Genomic DNA, 19,391 nt, shown 5'->3' with positions numbered 1-19,391 from the left:
GTGAACTCCAATTAAGCTGCTGAAACATTTCAAGAATGATCAGAGGAAACAGAATGTACCTGAGCTCAATTTAGAGCTTCACACCAAATGCTGTGAATACTTATGTACATCTGATTTTTCAGATTTTTAATTTTAATAAATTTGCAACAATTTCAAAAAATCTTTTTTCACATTGTCATTATGAGGTATTGTGTGTAGAATTTTGAGGAAATAAATGAATTTAATCCATTTTGGAATCTGTAACATTAAAAAAATGTGGAAAAAGTGAAGCGCTATGAATACTTTCCGGACGCACTGTATATTTGTTTGGTCTTTCATCAAATAAATCAAATACTTTCTTACATAATGCATCACCATATACAGATTTATTGAGGGTTAAGTTTTGAAACACTTCTTGAAGCCACTGTATTACATCGTTAAGCAATCAAAATCAATTAATATTTCTTTTTTGACAGACTACATTACAAATGACTCTCTCACTAGTATGCATGCTCAGATCTATTATTATATATGCTTTAATTAGCAATAGTATTGCATCTGATTGGTTAACTGTGCATAACTTATATGAACTCTGACCAATTAATTAGTATTCAGACTTTCATCCTGTCCATCACGGCCGCTTCCCAAAACACAACACGACCAATGAGTGACCTACATTTTACCTAGCAAATGAACAATGAGTGGAATATTTTGGCGAAGCGCACTGATCATAAAGAATGTGCTTGTGAGCTGAAAGAAGGCGGTGCGGGTTTTCTGCATGGCTTCTCGGGGAATAGCACTGCAGCAGGGCGTGGTGCAAAATGGAGCGTAAGTGGGTCACATCTTCACTGCTGCATTATGGATAGAGCGCCATGTATTATTTAGCAAACCAGTGACTTCGGTGCTTTGAGGAGAGTTTTATGTGGCCAATCCCAACACTGTAATTTAGCAGAACAATCAAGGGAGCGTTTAGAGAGGGTTTGCTCACTAGTCTAGTGTCCAAAATGTGAATATCTTTTATTTTAAAAATGACAAGGTTGCACTATTGAAGCAATATTAATATGGAAACATAATATGGAACATAATGTTGAGTTTTAGTATTAGAATTAAAACACACACGGTGGCTCAGTGGTTAGCACTGTTGCATCACAGCAAGAAGGTCACTGGTTCGAATCCCGGCTGGGTCAGTTGGCATTTCTGTGTGAAGTTTGCATGTTCTCCCCGTGTTGGCTTGGGTTTCCTCCAGGTGTTCCGGTTTCCACCACAGTCCAAAGACATGCACTATAGGTGAATTGAATAAACTAAATTGGCTGTAGTCTATGAGTGTGCATGTGAAAATGTATGGATGTTTCCCATTATGGGTTGCAGCTGGAAGGGCATCCGCTGTGTAAAACATATGCTTGATAGTTGGCGGTTCATTCCGCTGCGGTGACCCTTGATGAATAAAGGGACTAAGCCGAAGGAAAATAATTGTTTACTATAAGAAAAGTTCAGATGCGAAAACTCTAAGTGCCGTCTAAAATTTACCTACACATATACACACTTTAATTTGTTGTTATACTTAATAAATCTCCATATAAAATCCAGAAACTAAGCTTATTTTTGCACAGGCCTCTCTACTGGGTTAAGGGTGCCAACTGTGATCAATGGTAAAAATGACTAATTTTACCTCTTGTCAACTTGGAAAACCATCAACAATCAACAACGCATAATTATATTGTGTCGTGGCTTCACAATCAAAAAATGGGTTACAATGGAAGTCAATGGGGGGAATACAGCCACATACAGTAAATTAAGGAGACAAAATTAAAAGTGTATGCTGCACAAAAACTAACAATGCATCAAAGAAAATGTTGTTATTGATTTTACAATATTATTATTATTATTGTTGTTATTTTTATTTTTTTCCAAGTCCAAAAATCCAAAAAAATCCAGTCCACAAATACTTTTTATATTAAAAATACGTCATTTTGTGTGTGTTTTTCACCAAATCAGTGACATCATTTATGAACTTGGCAATTAAAGAGTTAAAATCCTGTAATTTTTAAAAACATTTAGAAGTTCTGAGCAGGACTGCGGTTGATTGATTTTTGCAAAAAAAATTACATTTTTTTCTAATCTGGTGCGTTTTTACAGCAGTTTATTAAAGTGAATGATTTCATCTCTAACATTACGAAAGAGCAGTACATTTGAACAGTGCAAAAGGGTTAAGAAGACATTTTCAGACAGCATTTAGATTTCTGCATCTGAACTCTTCATATGAACATATTTTAAATTAAAAATGTAATCTGTGTTCGATGCAGAGCTGAATTTTCAGCATAATTACTCAAGTATGAATTGTCATATCATCCTTCAGAAATAATCGAATGATGATTTGCTGCTTTATTGTCATCACTGTCGACTTGAAATCTTAAAGTTTTTTATTGCTTTACAGTATATTTTTATTGTAAAATAAAATGTATTACCCATGATACTTTACAAAAGTATTAATTCATAACTCCAGCCACTCCCTTGAAGCATACTTTATAAACACACAACAAACTACTTTCCAATAAACTTTAAATATACGTTTCTAGAGATGCTTTGCTTCTCAGTGCTTTATGTAGTTCTTGCCCTCATTAAAGCTGTTAAGTACACAATATTGTCTTTTTGTCTGATTTTCAAACCCAAAAAAGTATTTCTAATATCGTTATGCTGCTTCATAGTTTCCTACCATGCTCTGTAATAGGGAAACATATACATTACTGCAGTGTTTCCCAACCCTGTTCCTGAAGGCACACCAACAGTCCACATTTTCAACCTCTCCCTAATCAAACACACCTGAATCATCTTATCATAACATCAGAAGAGACTCCAAAACCTGAAGTTAATGGGTCAGATAATGGAGACATCCAAAATATGTACTGTTGGTGTTCCTCCAGGAACAGGGTTGGGAAACACTGCATTACTGGTCAAAATTTGGGATTTTTTTCCAATGTTTTGGAAATGAGTTAGTAATGTTTTTAGTATTAGAATTTAAAACAAATGTTTTCTATATAAAGACCTTATATGCAAAAACCTCTAAGTGCCATCTGAAATTTTCATTGAAAATAAACATTTTTCTCAGCCTACTATTTTTATGTTGAGTTATTTCCCTTTAAAAATTATGAAAATAACCTATTCTTTGCTATAAAAGTGAAATTACTTAACCCATACACAGGAGCCTTATGAAAATAATAATTTTAGAAGAAATTTTCAGATGCATTTAGAGGATTTTGCATCTGAACTCTTCAAATGAATATTTTTTCAAAATGTAATCTATTTGTTTGATGCAAAGCTGAATTTTTATAATTACTCAAATGTGCATTGTCATATCATCATTCAGAAATGATCAGATGATGATGTGATGCTCAATTATTTATTGTCATCACTTTTAAAAACTTGAAAGTTATTACTGCTTTATATTTTTGTTAAATGAACTTTATTTCCCACCATGCTGTGCAAAAAAATTCACCAATCACAATGAGTAAAATGTGCCAAAATAGCTTTCTAGCTCCACCCACTCCCTTGAAGCATACAGTACTTCAATAAACACACTACAAAATTCATTTACAATAAACTTCAGATATACAGTTTCTAGTGATACAACCAACTTTTTTTTGATTCTCAATGCTTTATGGCAGGGGTGTCAAACTCAACTCTCAGCCCTGCACAGTTTAGTTCCAACCCTGCTTCAATACACTTACCTGGAGGTTTAAAACAAGCCTGAGAGACTCAATTAGTTTGAACAGGGGTGTTTAATTAGGGTTACTGTGCAGAGCTGTGGACTTAGTTTGACACCTGTGCTTTAAGGGATTGTAGTTCTTACTCTCATTAAAGCTGTTAAGTGCACAATATTTATGTCTTTTTGTCTGATTTTCAAACCCAAAACAAAAGTATTTCTAATATCTACTTGCTGCTTCGTAGTTTCCTACCATGTTCTGCTCTGCGCTGTAGCACTCAATGAAGCGGTTGGGATGCTCATTTTTAAAGATTTCAGAGAAGGTGAAGTTTTTGGTGTCGACATCCATCGCCACAACTCGTTCGTTGTAACGTCCCAGTTTGGCCACAGCCATCCCATACCCCTTACATGTAGCGACCTGATAAAAAGAAGATTGGTGGATAGAGTTAAAGCAAGGCAAGTTTATTTATATAGCACATTCCATACACAATGGTAATTCAAAGTGCTTTACATAAACAAGAATAAAAGAAACAAGTATAAAACGATTAAAACTACAAAGAATAAAAATGATTAAAAACAGATTAAAATGTGTTAAAACAGGTTTTAATGGAATGGAAATGAAAATAAAGACATAATAGTGCGATCTATTGGACATAACAGTGCTCATTAGGTAAAGGCGTTTTGAGTAGGGATGCTCCGATCAGAATTTTTGGAGCCGATACCAAGTACCGATTCTGATGCTATAATTGCATAAAGCACATTTTCCCTCTAAGTATGATACTTAAGTGGAGCTTTCTTCCTTCCTAAAAGAATAAAGGAAGGATGTTGCATATAATCCCTTAAACATGTCTCTTATAACCATTTAGTGTGGACATGTAATGGCCAGAGGCAGCTTTAATGAACAAAAGGTTTGGAGTGCATTTTTGATGCATAAGAAGTTAAATTGTATCTTCCTCTGCTTGTAAACCCGTACACTAACACTTGCGATCGGTTCATGTGATCGGCCAGATAAGCGAGTACCAATCGAGTCATAAAATGTGATTATCGGCCGATACCGATCTCTGGCTGATCGGTCGAAGCATCCCTAGTTTTGAGTGTTGATTTGAATGTGCCTAATGTTGGAGCACATCTGATCATCTCTTCCAGCAGCGGTTAGACAAAGACTTACACAAAGATATTGAACCAATCTATCATTAGCCCAGCCATCTCGCCTTGATGTCTTACCTTCTCTCCAGGTTTGTAGTTGGGGGCGCTGGGCATGCGGACGTTGCGCAGACTCACAGGTGGAGCGTCCTCGATGGGTGAGGCTGGGTACATGCGCTTGTTACTGTTCATTATGCGGCTCTGAATGTCTCTCATGACATTCTCTGCCATGTCTTTTGACAGCACCTTGCCATGCCATCCCATCTTATCTTCTGCCACTGTATACAATGAATGCGTTTTTGATGAAAGATTACTTACTTCTTATAGACACCACAGGAAATAACAAAGCTCAAAAAGTGGGTGCGTATTGATTGACTTTTTGGAGGTTGTTGGAAAATGAGCAGGCTTGTAGGTCTCTGTGAAGTGCTGTGAAAATTGAATTTTTTTATTCAATGTTTGACAAAATCTCAACTGAAGCATGACGAGAGGGTGGGTTTTTTATCACCGCTTTGCCAGTAAGAGTGGTTGTGCTCAAGTGCATCAAATGTGAAGAATCTTGAAGGGGCGGGGCATGTCAGACACTAAAGAGCATTTGATTGGTCACGATTTGATGAGAAACTGAAGTATGAGGTGACGTGATTAAAACCATTGATCTATTTAGGTGGAAGTGACAAACTACAAGCTTCACATGTTTTTTATCAGTTTTATATCTTCTAAACAAGAATTTTGTCACTGTTTTGGAGCCCACTAGCTTATAGATATCCTTAAAACTAACAATACTGATATTAATATCTAAAAAACTTTATTTTAATTTCATGGGACCTTTAAAATATAGAATTGGAGAGTGTCTTTCTGTTGACATGGTGAATAGAAATTCATTTGCAGTCTCTATAACATGCGGAAGCATTTCTCATGGGAGGTTATGGTTAGCTTTTGTTTTAATCAAAAATACTCATAAATACCCTTGAAAACAACAAAACTCAAGTTGACATGCACTGATGTGGTTGACTTTGTGGAAGATGTTAAAAATTGAATAAAAATTAAATTAAATTAAATGTGTCTGACTGTTAACAGGGTGGATTAGTTTTTAATGATACTCTTGATGACAACAAAAGTCAAAAAAGCGGGCGTACATTGATAGACTTTGTGGGAGGTGTTGGGAAATGGTTGGGACTTAAAATGAAGAATTCATTTTTGGATATAATAGGATATAATAGGAGAGTTTGCCTGTCTAATATCTGCAAAACTTCTTATAGGAATAAGATAAGAAAAACTTCTTTTAGGAAGTTATGAGAAGAAATGTACCAGGAATGCCTTTGCCCTTGATGGTCTTGGCGATGATGGCGGTGGGCTGGTGGCGAGGTTGGCTCATGGCTTTACACAGCTCCTCCACACTGTGGCCGTCCACAATGATAGCATGCCACCTGAACACACAACAAACAATGAATTGATTGATAGCTTTACACTGCAAACACACTTGTAAAACCTTTGTGGGACCTGCCATAGACTTCCATTGTTTAAATACGGACCCAACAGTATTTTCTGTTCCACTCCAAAACCTAACCCTCACATTCATTCATTAATTCATTCATTTTCTTTTCGGCTTAGTCCTTTTATTCATCTGGGGTCGCCACAGCGGAATGAACCACTTATCCAGCATATGTTTTATGCAGCGGATGCCCTTCCAGCTGCAACCCATCACTGGGAAACAACCATACACACTCATTCACACTCATACACTACGGACAATTTAGCTTACCCAATTCACCTATAGCGCATGTCTTTGGACTTGTGGAGGAAATCGGAGCACCCGGAGGAAACCCACACGAACGCGGGGACAACATGCAAACTGCACACAGAAATGCCAACTGACCCAGCCAAGACTTGAACCAGCGACCCTCTCACTGTGAGGTGACAGGACTACCTACTGCTACCTAGATATTTATTAATATCTTTTTTTTTAACATTTTCCGATAAACATAATTTTGTGTTAATTAATATCTTATTTTCTCTGTGCAGACGCAGGCAACTTTCGTTAGATTCATTGATTTTACATTAAAAATTTTTACTAATTTCAGATACTTGCCAAAGCAAGATTGACATTTTAAGATGCAGTTAAAATAAATATTAATACTATTAATAAGAGTAATAAAATGAGCAACCATTATTATTATTAAATCATGACATTATTTTCATGATTACTAGGAAAATTTAAACAAATTCGATTACGCAAATTCTTATTTTGCAGGTCATTTTTCTTTTGTAATTCTGCTAATTTGTCATTATCTTATTTTCACAGTACAAAAAAATTTTTCTTAAAGAAAATATAATTTCTCAAGTGTTTTTGAGTGTTAAAAAAAGTCCCTTTAAAAAGTCATTTTACTAAAATCAAGTCAAATGTCTTTTTCCAGATATAATATACTTATACTATACTTTATACTTATACTATATACTTTATAGCTACTTATAATATATATATATATATTATAAGTAGCTATAAAGTATGATTTTACATCCCTAATCCTACCCAATACCTAAACACAACAACTATCTTACTAACTATTCTTAAACAGCTAATTAGCAGTTAATTGAGCTAAAAGTCTTCGTTAATAGTTTGTAAACAGAATGAATTGTGATAAATTGTTACTGAGTTGAGTGATGAACCTCATGGATCTGAAACCATAGCAGTGCTTAATTTTTCAGTCCAAACCTTATCTCCAAACCTACCCGAAGGCCTCACAGCGTTTCTGGTACTTCTCCACATGGTGCTGCAGTGGTGCTGGGTCGCTCTGGCCTAGCCGGTTGATGTCCAGGATGGCCATCAGATTATCCAACTGGTAGTAGGAGGCGAAGGCCATGGCTTCCCACACGGCGCCCTCAGACATCTCTCCATCGCCCAGCAAACAGTGCACACGGTAACTGCAATGAAAGGCATTGCATCTTCTTAAAACAATGCTGCTTCATGTGCAAATATGCTGTCTTGATAGAAGTGTGCTGTCAGTGGGTGTTGCTGTGTAGTTAAGCTGTGCGGAGTGTAATTTAACACACTGTTATGTGGTTACCAGGTCAATTTGTGAGGTGTTCTGGGGGATTGTTTATTGTTGTTTGTTTCTTTTACTTCTCAGTCTGCTTGATTTAAAGTCCATAAACTCCCTAAAAATGTTTTGAAGCTAATACTTATATTTTAAATGTGTGTGTGTGTTTTTATTCAGTTTTTAGACTTCAATTTACTGCCACAGCATATCACTCCACGGGCCAAGACCGTTTCCTTACTGAAGCTAAGCAGGGCTGAGACCACATGGGAAAACTAGGTTGTAAGTGGTGTTGGTGAGGCCAGCAGGGGGTGCTAAACTTAAGTCTTTTTAAGTCCTAATGTCCCAGTATAGTGAAGGGGACACCATACTGTCAGTGAACGCCATCTTTCAATTGACATGTAAAATCGAGGTCCTAACTCTCTGTGGTCATTTAAATTTCAATGGCACTTCTCGTAAAGAGTAGGGGTGTAACCCCGTTGTCCTGGCCAAATTCCCTCTATCTGCCCTAACCGATCATGGCCTCCCAACCACCCCCATCCACTGAACTGGGTCTCACCACTCCCTCAACATATAAATGTGGGCTACAAATTTTTAGATCACAGTCGTAAGTTATTTTGATTAGCTCCAGATTTGGCTTCATGACTGACTAATCTAATATATATGCACAAATATAATACTGTATAGCATCCTATAGCAAATTTGGCTTCATGACTGACTAATCTAATATATATGCACAAATATAATACTGTATAGCATCCTATAGCAAATTTGGCTTCATGACTGACTAATCTAATATATATGCACAAATATAATACTGTATAGCATCCTATAGCAAATCTGGCTTCATGACTGACTAATCTAATATATATGCACAAATATAATACTGTATAGCATCCTATAGCAAATCTGGCTTCATGACTGACTAATCTAATATATATGCACAAATATAATACTGTAGAGCATCCTATAGCAAATTTGGCTTCATGACTGACTAATCTAATATATATGCACAAATATAATACTGTATAGCATCCTATAGCAAATTTGGCTTCATGACTGACTAATCTAATATATATGCACAAATATAATACTGTATAGCATCCTATAGCAAATTTGGCTTCATGACTGACTAATCTAATATATATGCACAAATATAATACTGTATAGCATCCTATAGCAAATTTGGCTTCATGACTGACTAATCTAATATATATGCACAAATATAATACTGTATAGCATCCTATAGCAAATATTAATTCAAAAGATTTGTGAGCGGTGTACTTATATATGCTGAGCACTGTATATACACCACAAAACCAACATTATTCAATTATGCAAAAATGACTAACTTAAAAAAAATATTTAATATATTTTGCATTAATAGCTAAAATCTTAAATGTCTTCTTTCAGCAACAATTAAAGATTGTACTGACCCTAAACCCTCAAAAATTATTCAAAAGGGTATTTTGTTTTGGCTTGTGAGCTGATGTGTTAAACCACATCACCACCGCCCTCTTTAACACCACCTGACACTTTAACACCCCTGTCACACAAGTTTTACTGTCTTCACGAATGAGAGGAGTTAAATTTAATTGATTAGAAATCAGCTAGGATTTGAGTCAAATCGCTCTTACACAACAGCAGTAGTGCTTCCTCCTATCCAACAACACTCACTCTGATGCTGTATTTATGGGCTTTTGCAATGCATAATAAATAGAGAATTAAAAACAATTTGAAGGATTTGCACAAAAATAGGTTTAAATTTGAAGTACATTTGTGAAGCTATCCCCAAATTGAATTCTATCCAAGATGTAAAAATAACAGAGTGATGGCCGCTGGGGCTTTGATTATTAGAGCAGAAGAATCGCAAAAAATCCACACCCTTAAAATCCGCAGCACGATCTCACGTGGATATACAGACTTCAGATTACAGAGAGCACTCAGATAAATACACACAGATCAAACTGATTACAAATATTTGCAATGTATTTTTTACATATATGGATGCTTTCTTCACATTTACATATTATATATTTAAGGTTTAGGCATCTGATCGCTATAAATTAAAAAACTTTTTTTTCTAACATATTTGTTTATTTATTTATTTCAGAAAATTACACTTTGTAAGAATCTAAATTGTTTTTGTTTACAGTAATTGAAAATTTGGATTATTCTACCTAACACATATTAATTTAAATGAATATTTAACTGTTTTGAAGTTAAAACAATGGTACTGTGTTGTCTTAAAATTTGTATAATCATGTAGGGCTGTACAATATATCACTTCAGCATCGATATCACAATGGTATCATTCGCATTAGTCACATCGCAAGTGTATGCAATGTTGAATCTGGATTCTAATTTATCATTTTGCAAGTGTTTTTTGAGGCCTGTAACTGTGTGAGGGTTTCAAAATCATTCAGGCCTAAAAAATTTTACTCTGAAAAATTAATTACAATTAATTTTATGGAATTGTTCATGAAACAAAGACTATGCAGTATTTGAGCATTTAATTACTGTATACCTGAATACATTTCAAGTCTTCAGAAAACAATAAAACGCTGTATATTTAATTAGCATATTTTTCTTTATTGAATTTATCTATGCTTGTAGAGTTAATTATACAAATATTGTGCTTAATAATATAAATAATAGGCTTATTATACAAAACTTATTATGCTCAAGTGCTATACAAATAAACTTGAATAATATTTTATGCACTCCCCTACAAAATCTTCCCAATCAATCTAAAATTACAAACATTTATTCTTTACAAACATTTATTCAACTCATCTTGTGAAATTGTATTCACATTGCAATATATATATATATATATATATATATATATATATATATATATATATATATATATATATATATATATATATATATATATATATATATATATATATATATATATATATATGGAGGAATAAAAAAAATCGCAACATGTAATTTTTTCAGTATCGAGCAGCCCTAGAGTCATGCATAAAACCAAAATAAATATGCAAAATAAATAAAATAATTAAATAAATGTTTTTAGTAAAATGCTCTAAACGACCAAATTGTGATTGAAAAAAAAATATTAATCAGCTCAATCAGCTTAAATAGAATAAAAGAAAAAATATGTTTAACTCAAACTCATAATTATAAATAGTAAATCTAGAAAAACTAAGAATTTCCAAGTGATTTAAAACAAACAATAAAAAATTACAATAGTATCTAAATACTAATATAATACTGAATATGACAAAACCTTTCTTTGTTAACAAATGTCTCAAAATCTGGCAAATATTCTAGTAAACTCTAGTATATTCTGAACTCATGAATGTATGCATTTATGGGTAACATTCTTACCTAGATTTGTCAAAGTATTTAGCCGTATATGCCATTCCGCAGGCTACGCCCAGCCCCTGTCCCAGAGAGCCTGTGGCCACATCCACAAACTGCTGCTTCTGTTAAACACACACACACACACACACACACACACACGTGGCTGTTACATAAAATAACTGCTGCCATTGGTGAACGGCTCATTAGCTGCAGCCAGTTTAACCTGAACATTCGTTTCTGTCCCAATGAACTGCAGTGTTTCTCGCAGTGATCTGAGAGCAAGTTCCTTCAGACTCAATGTGACACAGATAGGCCTGTCACAATATCTATTATTTGTTTTACGATATACTGCACCAAAATATATTGCGATTAACAATATTATTGTCATTTTAAGAACATTTTATGCTACTCATCATTACATAATGCCAGAATGACAATATAGTATTATCACAATGCAAGTACACTCATCCAAAGAACACATCATATATTATTCCTAAGATTATATCAATTCATTATAGTCATTTTAACTCTTTAATAATCAGGCATTGGAATCAGAATGTGAAAACAAATATCCTAAATAAATAATAATATATTTTAACAAAAAAGTGCAAGGTAAAAAGTAACAAAGGCTGCAAATTTTCAGCTGTCAGACACCCACATTAAAATATACTATAGTAATTTATAATAAATACTATAGTGCTTTTTTAACCATACTGACACTGACACCTCCAATAGAGATAGATGTTAAAAATGTAAATGCTAGAATTATTTTTTATGTATGTGGAATATATATTCATTACCAAAAATGATTGAGGCCATGTCCATGTGTTGTGTGGTAAGTCGATTTATTGATTATTGGGACAGGCTTGGACACAGACCCTGTTCACACCTGGCATTAAGATGCAGTTTAGTCATTCGGATTACAATCAGTCTAGAGCAGGGGTGGGCAAACTTGGTCCTGGAGGGTCGTTGTCCTGCATAGTTTATATTCAACTCTAATTAAACACACCTGAACATGCTATCGGTGTCTCCAAGATCCCTAATTATCTATAAGCAGGTGTGATTGATCAGAGTTGGAGCCAAACTGTGCAGGACACCGGCCCTCCAGGACCAAGTTTACCCACCCCTGGTCTAGAGACACATTGCCATTCACACAAGTCAATAAAATGCATCTTTTGTCTATAGGCAAGTGTGTGTAAGACCTTTTCTGAACTCTTAATCTAATATTGCAAAATAAGCTTATGAAATGTACATACTGGACAGTCAAAAAAGCTTTTAAGATGCACTAATTTTTGTTCAACATTTATACAGGTAACATTTCCTGTGAGTTCCTAATACTTTACATTATTTTAACATTTATTTACATGATGAAATAAATGTTATAATGTACAAAGTAATTAAATTGATTGTGACTATAAAAATATCACGATTAAAATGCAAAGGGTCTTAATCGCCCCTCCATTGCACTTTGGTTGAGAAACCTAATACTATGTTTGGCTCTTGAAAAGCTCACATATATAATAAGGAAAAATTTCTCTGAATTTGGTGATATCTGGGAGGTGTTTTTGATCTTTGTGAAAAATGATATTGAAGAAGCTTTGGAAGTCTGAAGTTGTGGAATGTGAATTGGTGCTTGGTTAGAATTCTTTTTTTATTTTAATTAATTAATTTATTTTTATATAATAATAATAATAATAATAATAATAATAATAATAATAATTATTATTATTATTATTATTATTATTATTATTATTACTATTATTATTATTATTATTATTATTATTATTATTATTATTATTATTATTATTTTAATAAGTATTATTATTTAATTTAGATTTTTTCATAAGCCTGTCTGGGGTAAGTTGTGGGTATTGGGGTTTGAATTATTTAAAACCTTGAAAAAAAAAACTCAAAGAAGACATGTAATACAAAAATGCAAAGGGTCAGATGTTTTATTGATGCAAAAAAACCAACAAAAAAAACGTAAAATTAGTTTTGGTCACATTCCTCTATGTCGCTTTGTATAAACAAAAAAGATTAACAACACATTTGTACATAAAATAAACATTCAAATATTGTATTTCAACAAAGAAATGCACAAATACACTGATCTCTGAAGGAAATGCTATATTTAAAATCTAATTTGTAATCAAATTTATTTTTGGGAAAGAAAAATGTAATTTAGGACAGTCATTTTAGCATTATTTAATGACTTATATCATAATAAGCGTGTGCTTCATCCTGCTCTATTTCTAACTGGCTAATTCATTTGTTATTTTAAGTGTATATGTATTTGTATACACGCAAACACATGCAGCTGCCAGTACCTGACTGTATTGTTGTTTTTGTTTTTCATCTGTTTTTGTTGTTGTTGTTGTTTTGTTTTCTTTGTATGTGATCCCAATTTGTGTACCTCTTGCCTATTCTAATAAAAAAAAAAATAAAGTGCATATGAATGATAAGTAAATATTTTTGTTGATTATGATGAAATGCATTTTGTTTGAAGAATTGTTTTAAGGGTATGATATTCTGTTCAAAATTATTAACTTAAATCAAATAAAATACTTGGCATTTATTTAATATTTTTTATTTAAAAAATAACATTTAATTACTTGAGATTACGAGAATTTATAATTGCATTTCTTAATCCACTCAATTTTACATTTTTTTTTTTTTTGTATATATTTTAGACTGTACACACATGAAAGGAGACCATGGAAAGTGATACAGAGAGTAGCAGCTTTCATTTCTGATCTAATAGCTATGTGTTAGTGTCACAATCACCAGCAATCTAATAATTGCAGAACGCTGGTAAAAACACAGATCGTTAAAGAACTACAAATCTGCCGTTACATGGACTACAGATCCGGTCATGCACCACACACTCACACCTGTTCTGGTTGTCCGCTGATCACTAACATACACAGCTGAAGCTGTTCAGAACTGATTACATGGACTTTAAAAGCAGCACAGACACACACACTAGTTGCTGAGTCTTGTTTAACTGTACTGTGAGCATTACGAAGCATTTCCCTTGGCTTGCTGTGTTAGACCCTTGCTTTGTTTTGTTTGTCTGTTTACGTTGTCTGCTGCCTGCCTTCTGACCACTCACCTGTTATTTGCCTACGACTCTGGATTCTCTATATGTACCTGATTGCCCATGTGTTGACCGTTGCTTGTCTGACCATTCTCATTATAAATCCTGCATTTGGAACCGCACCTCTGTTGTCAGCGTCCCTTCACATTACAATTAGAATCAGGAATGAAAAGAAAACATTTGCTCACCTTCAAACCAAACCAAATTATAATAGACAAAAATAGGTAGTTTTTAGTGGCTGTTCAAACGCACTGGACCACATGAGAGTCTTTATTGCACTATGACAGCAATCAATCAAATGTATATTTTAAATACCTGTAGAAGTGGTTAAAGAGGTCAAGCTAAATTTTTTCGATATCACTTACACCTGTATTTAGCATAATCCACTCGTTATCCGATTAACAAAAATGCATCTTAATACCTGATGTAAACAGAGCTGATGAGCTGCTGATCTTAGGTCAATGCGAGCATGTTTGTGTGTGTGTGTGTGTGTGTGTGTGTGTGTGTGTGTGTGTGTGTGTGTGTGTGTGTGTGTGTTACTCACGGGTGTGGGGTGTCCCTCCAGAGTGGAGTCCACCTGGCACATGCTCATGAGCTCAGACTCCTTCAGGAAGCCAATCTCCACCCACACTGAGTAGAGCACAGGAGCTGCATGACCCTGAGGATGGACATAATATCACATCCATAGATTAGACTTGATGCCATTATCCATCAATTCCTTAACTCGAATAAAAGCTATCAAATCTAGTGTTATTAAAACATAGGTCACACCTTACCAAAAGATTCTGTAAAAGCCAACAGTCAACTTTATCAAATGAAATGAGTGTAGTTAACAGAATGAATTGTGATAAAATGAATTTTTTACTGAAAGTTAATTCTGCTCATTTGAAAAGAGTTTTGAACTCAGTGTTGAAGGTAATGAGTTAATTAAATACCTCATTACTTCAACTCAAATGGGGTAAGTTCACAGTACTCATATAGATTCGTTTTTTTAACTCAAATGGTTTGTTGCAATCGGTTTCCTCAAACGGTTTGAGTTGCCTTAACTGATTGTGTTTTACAGTACTCAGTTGGTTTCTCGTCATTTATTGGGTTTTACTGTGCTCAAATTACTTCATTTACTCAAATGGATTAAGTTCACAGAACTCATTAGAATTAGTTTTTGTCCTTAAATAGTTTGTTGCAATCAGTTTCCTCAAATGGTTCGAGTTACCTTAACTTTTTGGGTTTTACAGTGTACTAATTCCGAAGAATGTATTTTCATTAATGCTAACAATGATGTCTAGATACTGTAATAAATCTATTTGTTTGTTCATGTTAATAAATATATCAATTAACATTAACTAATGGAACCTTGTAAGGTGTAAATTGTACTTTAAATTATTTCTATTTTATATTACAACCATTTTGAAATTTGAATTTCTTTGCATATTGCATGTTATATTACATTACATGATATAATAAACCAGTCACAGTGTAAATGTGCCTCTTCTGACCCTTCAGTTGTCAAAAATCTGTTCTTTCTTCTTTTGAACAAACAAATATGTTTTTAAAATGTCAACCATTGACTTCAATAGTATTTATCTTTTACAACTAATGTCAGTGGTCACCAGTTTCCAGCTGTCTTCAAAATATTTTCTATAACAAGATAAAGAATGTCAAATGTTTGTAACCACTTGAGGTTGAATAAAAAGTGAGTATTTGAATATTATTTTATGGTGAACTATTATTTTAATGATTCAGTAGCAGTAAAACTACTAAATACAGGACTAATTGGCACCATTTCAAGAAGACCCGACACCATATAATGTATTTGTGCTACTTAGTGTCATCTTGATTTAAAGGTGAAATATTACAGCTTAACGTTAGACCTGAATAATCCAGTGAGCTCACCTTGGACAGGATGAAGCGGTCATTATTGGGGTTTTTGGGGTCATCCGGCCTGTACTTCATAGTATGGAAGAACAGCACAGACATGATCTCCGCCACACTGCAACATGATGTCGGATGCCTGACGAAGTAAAACACATACAATATCCAATGACACAGACATTTGTATTATGGATTTACTATGGTTTAATATTTTTTGTCCCAAAAGTGGGTCGAAATTTCGATTTGAGTGGCGATAACAAACGTCTGTCGGACCAGATATAAGGAAAGTGCTTGAGTAAAACACGTTGTGATAATTCAGTGGAGTAAGGTAAGATGTCGACCTGTTAATGTATTTCTAACCTTATTTTGGTAATATATTAATATATTATGGTAATATATTACAAAATAAAAAACCTCTCACCTTAGAAAAAATGAACTTTTCCTGTCAGCTCGTTCGTTGAGAGCGCAATCAAAGAGCGCGAGCAAGTGCGACGGCGCGCGCTCTTTGATTGCGCGCAAGTGCGACGGCGCGCTGGATATCACTTCATTATGAATGAAGCACAAATTATGCTGTTTATGAGTAAACTAAGAAATGACCGAAACCTGTATATTGAGTGAAATTGGTAGCTACTATCTGGGAATGATTTGGATGCAGGTATGATATTTATTCTTTTAATCAGTTGGCATGTTACTTACATGTATGTTGTGTTGTTTTTTGCCTCATAACAACATAAGGACTTCACTGTATTAACAAATATTAGTTTGGGACACCTACTTAGCAGTATTATTTCCAAATTATATTATTTATTTCTATATATTATCAACATTAGTCATACTGTTTATTCGCCAGTATAGCCCTACACTGTAAAAAATGCGGGGTCACACAAACCCTTCATGTTGTCCCAACACAAATTGATTAAGTTAAATTAATTGTTTGTTTACAAATTTGAGTGGATAGAACATAAACACTTAAGTTGTAGGAAATAAATCTCAGGAATTGTGTTGATTCAGCTCATTTTAAATAAGTAGTTTCAACAAGCAGCAAAAATCTTTTTTTTTGAGCATAGTCATAGTCTTTCAATGTATACGTAAAGTATTTCAATATATTATGTTAAGTAAAGTAGGACAGTTCAAATGTAGAAAACAATTTTGTGATGTAATGTAATTGTACTTGTTTTTTAGGAATTGGGTCATCTATAAAAAAAGATTGGGTCATTTTATGGCTCAATGGACATAGAATAGTGTAGGTCTCATGGCCAAACCACTGGTTTATTATGCAACGTGTGTGAGTTACTTACACACAAAGGGCAAATAACTGAGTTTGTCAGGTCAAAATAAGACAATTAGTGACGTCTATCCAAAAGGATGCCAAAGGTGATGTTTAATCCAAGATGCCCCTGTGTCCGCCACCACACTTGTGGCATAATCTAAATCTTTGAGCAAACATACCACCCACTAACATCCATCTGCTTCAAGATTAGGTCACAGACAGCATTTAAAACCAAGTCTGACACGCTATCACACACCACAAATGATCAGATATGAAGGGTTAAATCAGGGATTTTCAATACAAAGCTCAGTCATTTTCAGATATCAGATATGAACAACTGCGGCATTTGGATTCATGCGGCAGTTTACATAACAGCTCAGCAGGACCAACAGAAAACACGCTTCGCCCAGGGGAAAGAACATGCAGCTTCATATGTGCATGAAACAAAGGAGATAAAATGACGATCCCATTTCATAAAGAAGTTTACTGTTTCAAAACACACTTTCAGTTGTTATTTTACTCAAAAGTGTCAAAGCAGATCTTAATGTTTTTATTAAACAAAAAAAGAGCATAAAGACAATAAAACATTAAATAAGCAATAACAAATTCTAAATTGCTTCATTAAACACTAAATGCCAATATAATACATAATTACTATTTTTAGATTATTTTTAGCATTGTAATTATATACTGCAGAAATCAAACTTGAAAAAAACAACCTAATAATACCCTCTACTACTAGTCTACTTCTAATAATAATGATAACAAATCACGCACAGGGAAAACACAGTAGTGACTGTCTTACGGTATTTTAATAATAATGTAAAATTTTTAAAAACATGTAAAACATTTTAAAGGTCAATTTATATGAATTGCATGAAATTTAGTCAGAATGTTTCTTCATGAAATAGCCAAATATAGTGAGTATTCTTAGATTATGTATTTAGCATTGTTCTCAAACCTCGCAATCATTGAATTTTTGGAAAAATGCAAGACATTTTATCTTAATGCAAAATGAAAATAACTATTTAAATACAAACTGAGGACATGATTAAAATAAATGCTATTTATTTAATTTTTTTACATAAAACAACTGAATGTTTCTTTATTTAATATACATGACAAGACAATAGTAATTGTGATGATTTTCATATATTTAGTATTGTTTATATCATATTAAAAAGTACAATATTAATGATAATAAAAAATTAACTATGGACAAAATGCAGTTGCTGTTCAAATAAATGAAACATTTTTTTTATTAAAACCTGCTTTTTATACGATGGATGAAATTAAATTGAAAATTCTTTATTAAATGACAATGAAAAAATTTAAAGAAAAAAAAGCTACATTATATATACATTTTGTGTTAAGTATTGTTCTAAAAAGTCAAGATAGAAAATAAAAATAATAATAATAATAATAATAATAATAATATTAATATCAATAATAATAAAACAGAGAAGTGGTTTAAGCATGCCCATAGAAATTGTAAAAACAAATGTTACAATAAATTGCAATATTATACTTTATATATTCTGCAGTGCACAAAAAATGCAAGAAATACACAAAAAAACCTCTCAAAAATCCAAAATAATACCGAATGGGTCCCTTTTCCAAGCCACATAACCTCCCATCTGTCTGCTTAGATTTAGAGGGCAAAGATTATGCCCATTGCATAAGGGTATGCAAGAGTCTGTCTATCTATCTATCTATCTATCTATCTATCTATCTATCTATCTATCTATCTATGATAAATGTAAGTCTCGTGGAGCACACAAAAAATTATTAATTTGATTTACAATTTTTTTACGGTAAGTGGTTGCAAACAATTTATATGGGCTGAATTTAAACAAACAAATGGATTTTAGTAATCTTCAACTTAATTTGTTTGTATTAAATGCAGCATATATACATTGTTTGCATCCACTTACCCTAAAAAATTAGTAAATACAATGAATC

General features: G+C 33.4%; 1 protein-coding gene across 1 annotated transcript in view; it reads right to left on the bottom strand.

The window, feature by feature from the left end:
- The window catches only part of tkta (transketolase a), a 34,159-nt gene that overhangs the window by 14,079 nt on the left and 689 nt on the right, over nucleotides 1-19,391 (bottom strand). The window contains exons 2-8 of the mRNA XM_056468707.1: nucleotides 16,181-16,298; nucleotides 14,832-14,945; nucleotides 11,215-11,312; nucleotides 7,550-7,741; nucleotides 6,128-6,246; nucleotides 4,904-5,100; nucleotides 3,933-4,097 (exon numbers count right to left, since the gene is read on the bottom strand). Of these exons, the coding sequence (XP_056324682.1) occupies nucleotides 3,933-4,097; nucleotides 4,904-5,100; nucleotides 6,128-6,246; nucleotides 7,550-7,741; nucleotides 11,215-11,312; nucleotides 14,832-14,945; nucleotides 16,181-16,298 (1,003 nt within the window). The remainder of the gene's footprint in view (nucleotides 1-3,932; nucleotides 4,098-4,903; nucleotides 5,101-6,127; nucleotides 6,247-7,549; nucleotides 7,742-11,214; nucleotides 11,313-14,831; nucleotides 14,946-16,180; nucleotides 16,299-19,391) is intronic.

Source organism: Danio aesculapii, chromosome 11, assembly GCF_903798145.1.
Source record: "Danio aesculapii chromosome 11, fDanAes4.1, whole genome shotgun sequence".
NCBI classification, from domain to species: Eukaryota; Metazoa; Chordata; class Actinopteri; order Cypriniformes; family Danionidae; genus Danio; species Danio aesculapii.
The sequence above is the reverse complement of the archived record's forward strand: the minus strand, read 5'-3'. Positions and strand labels throughout refer to the sequence as shown.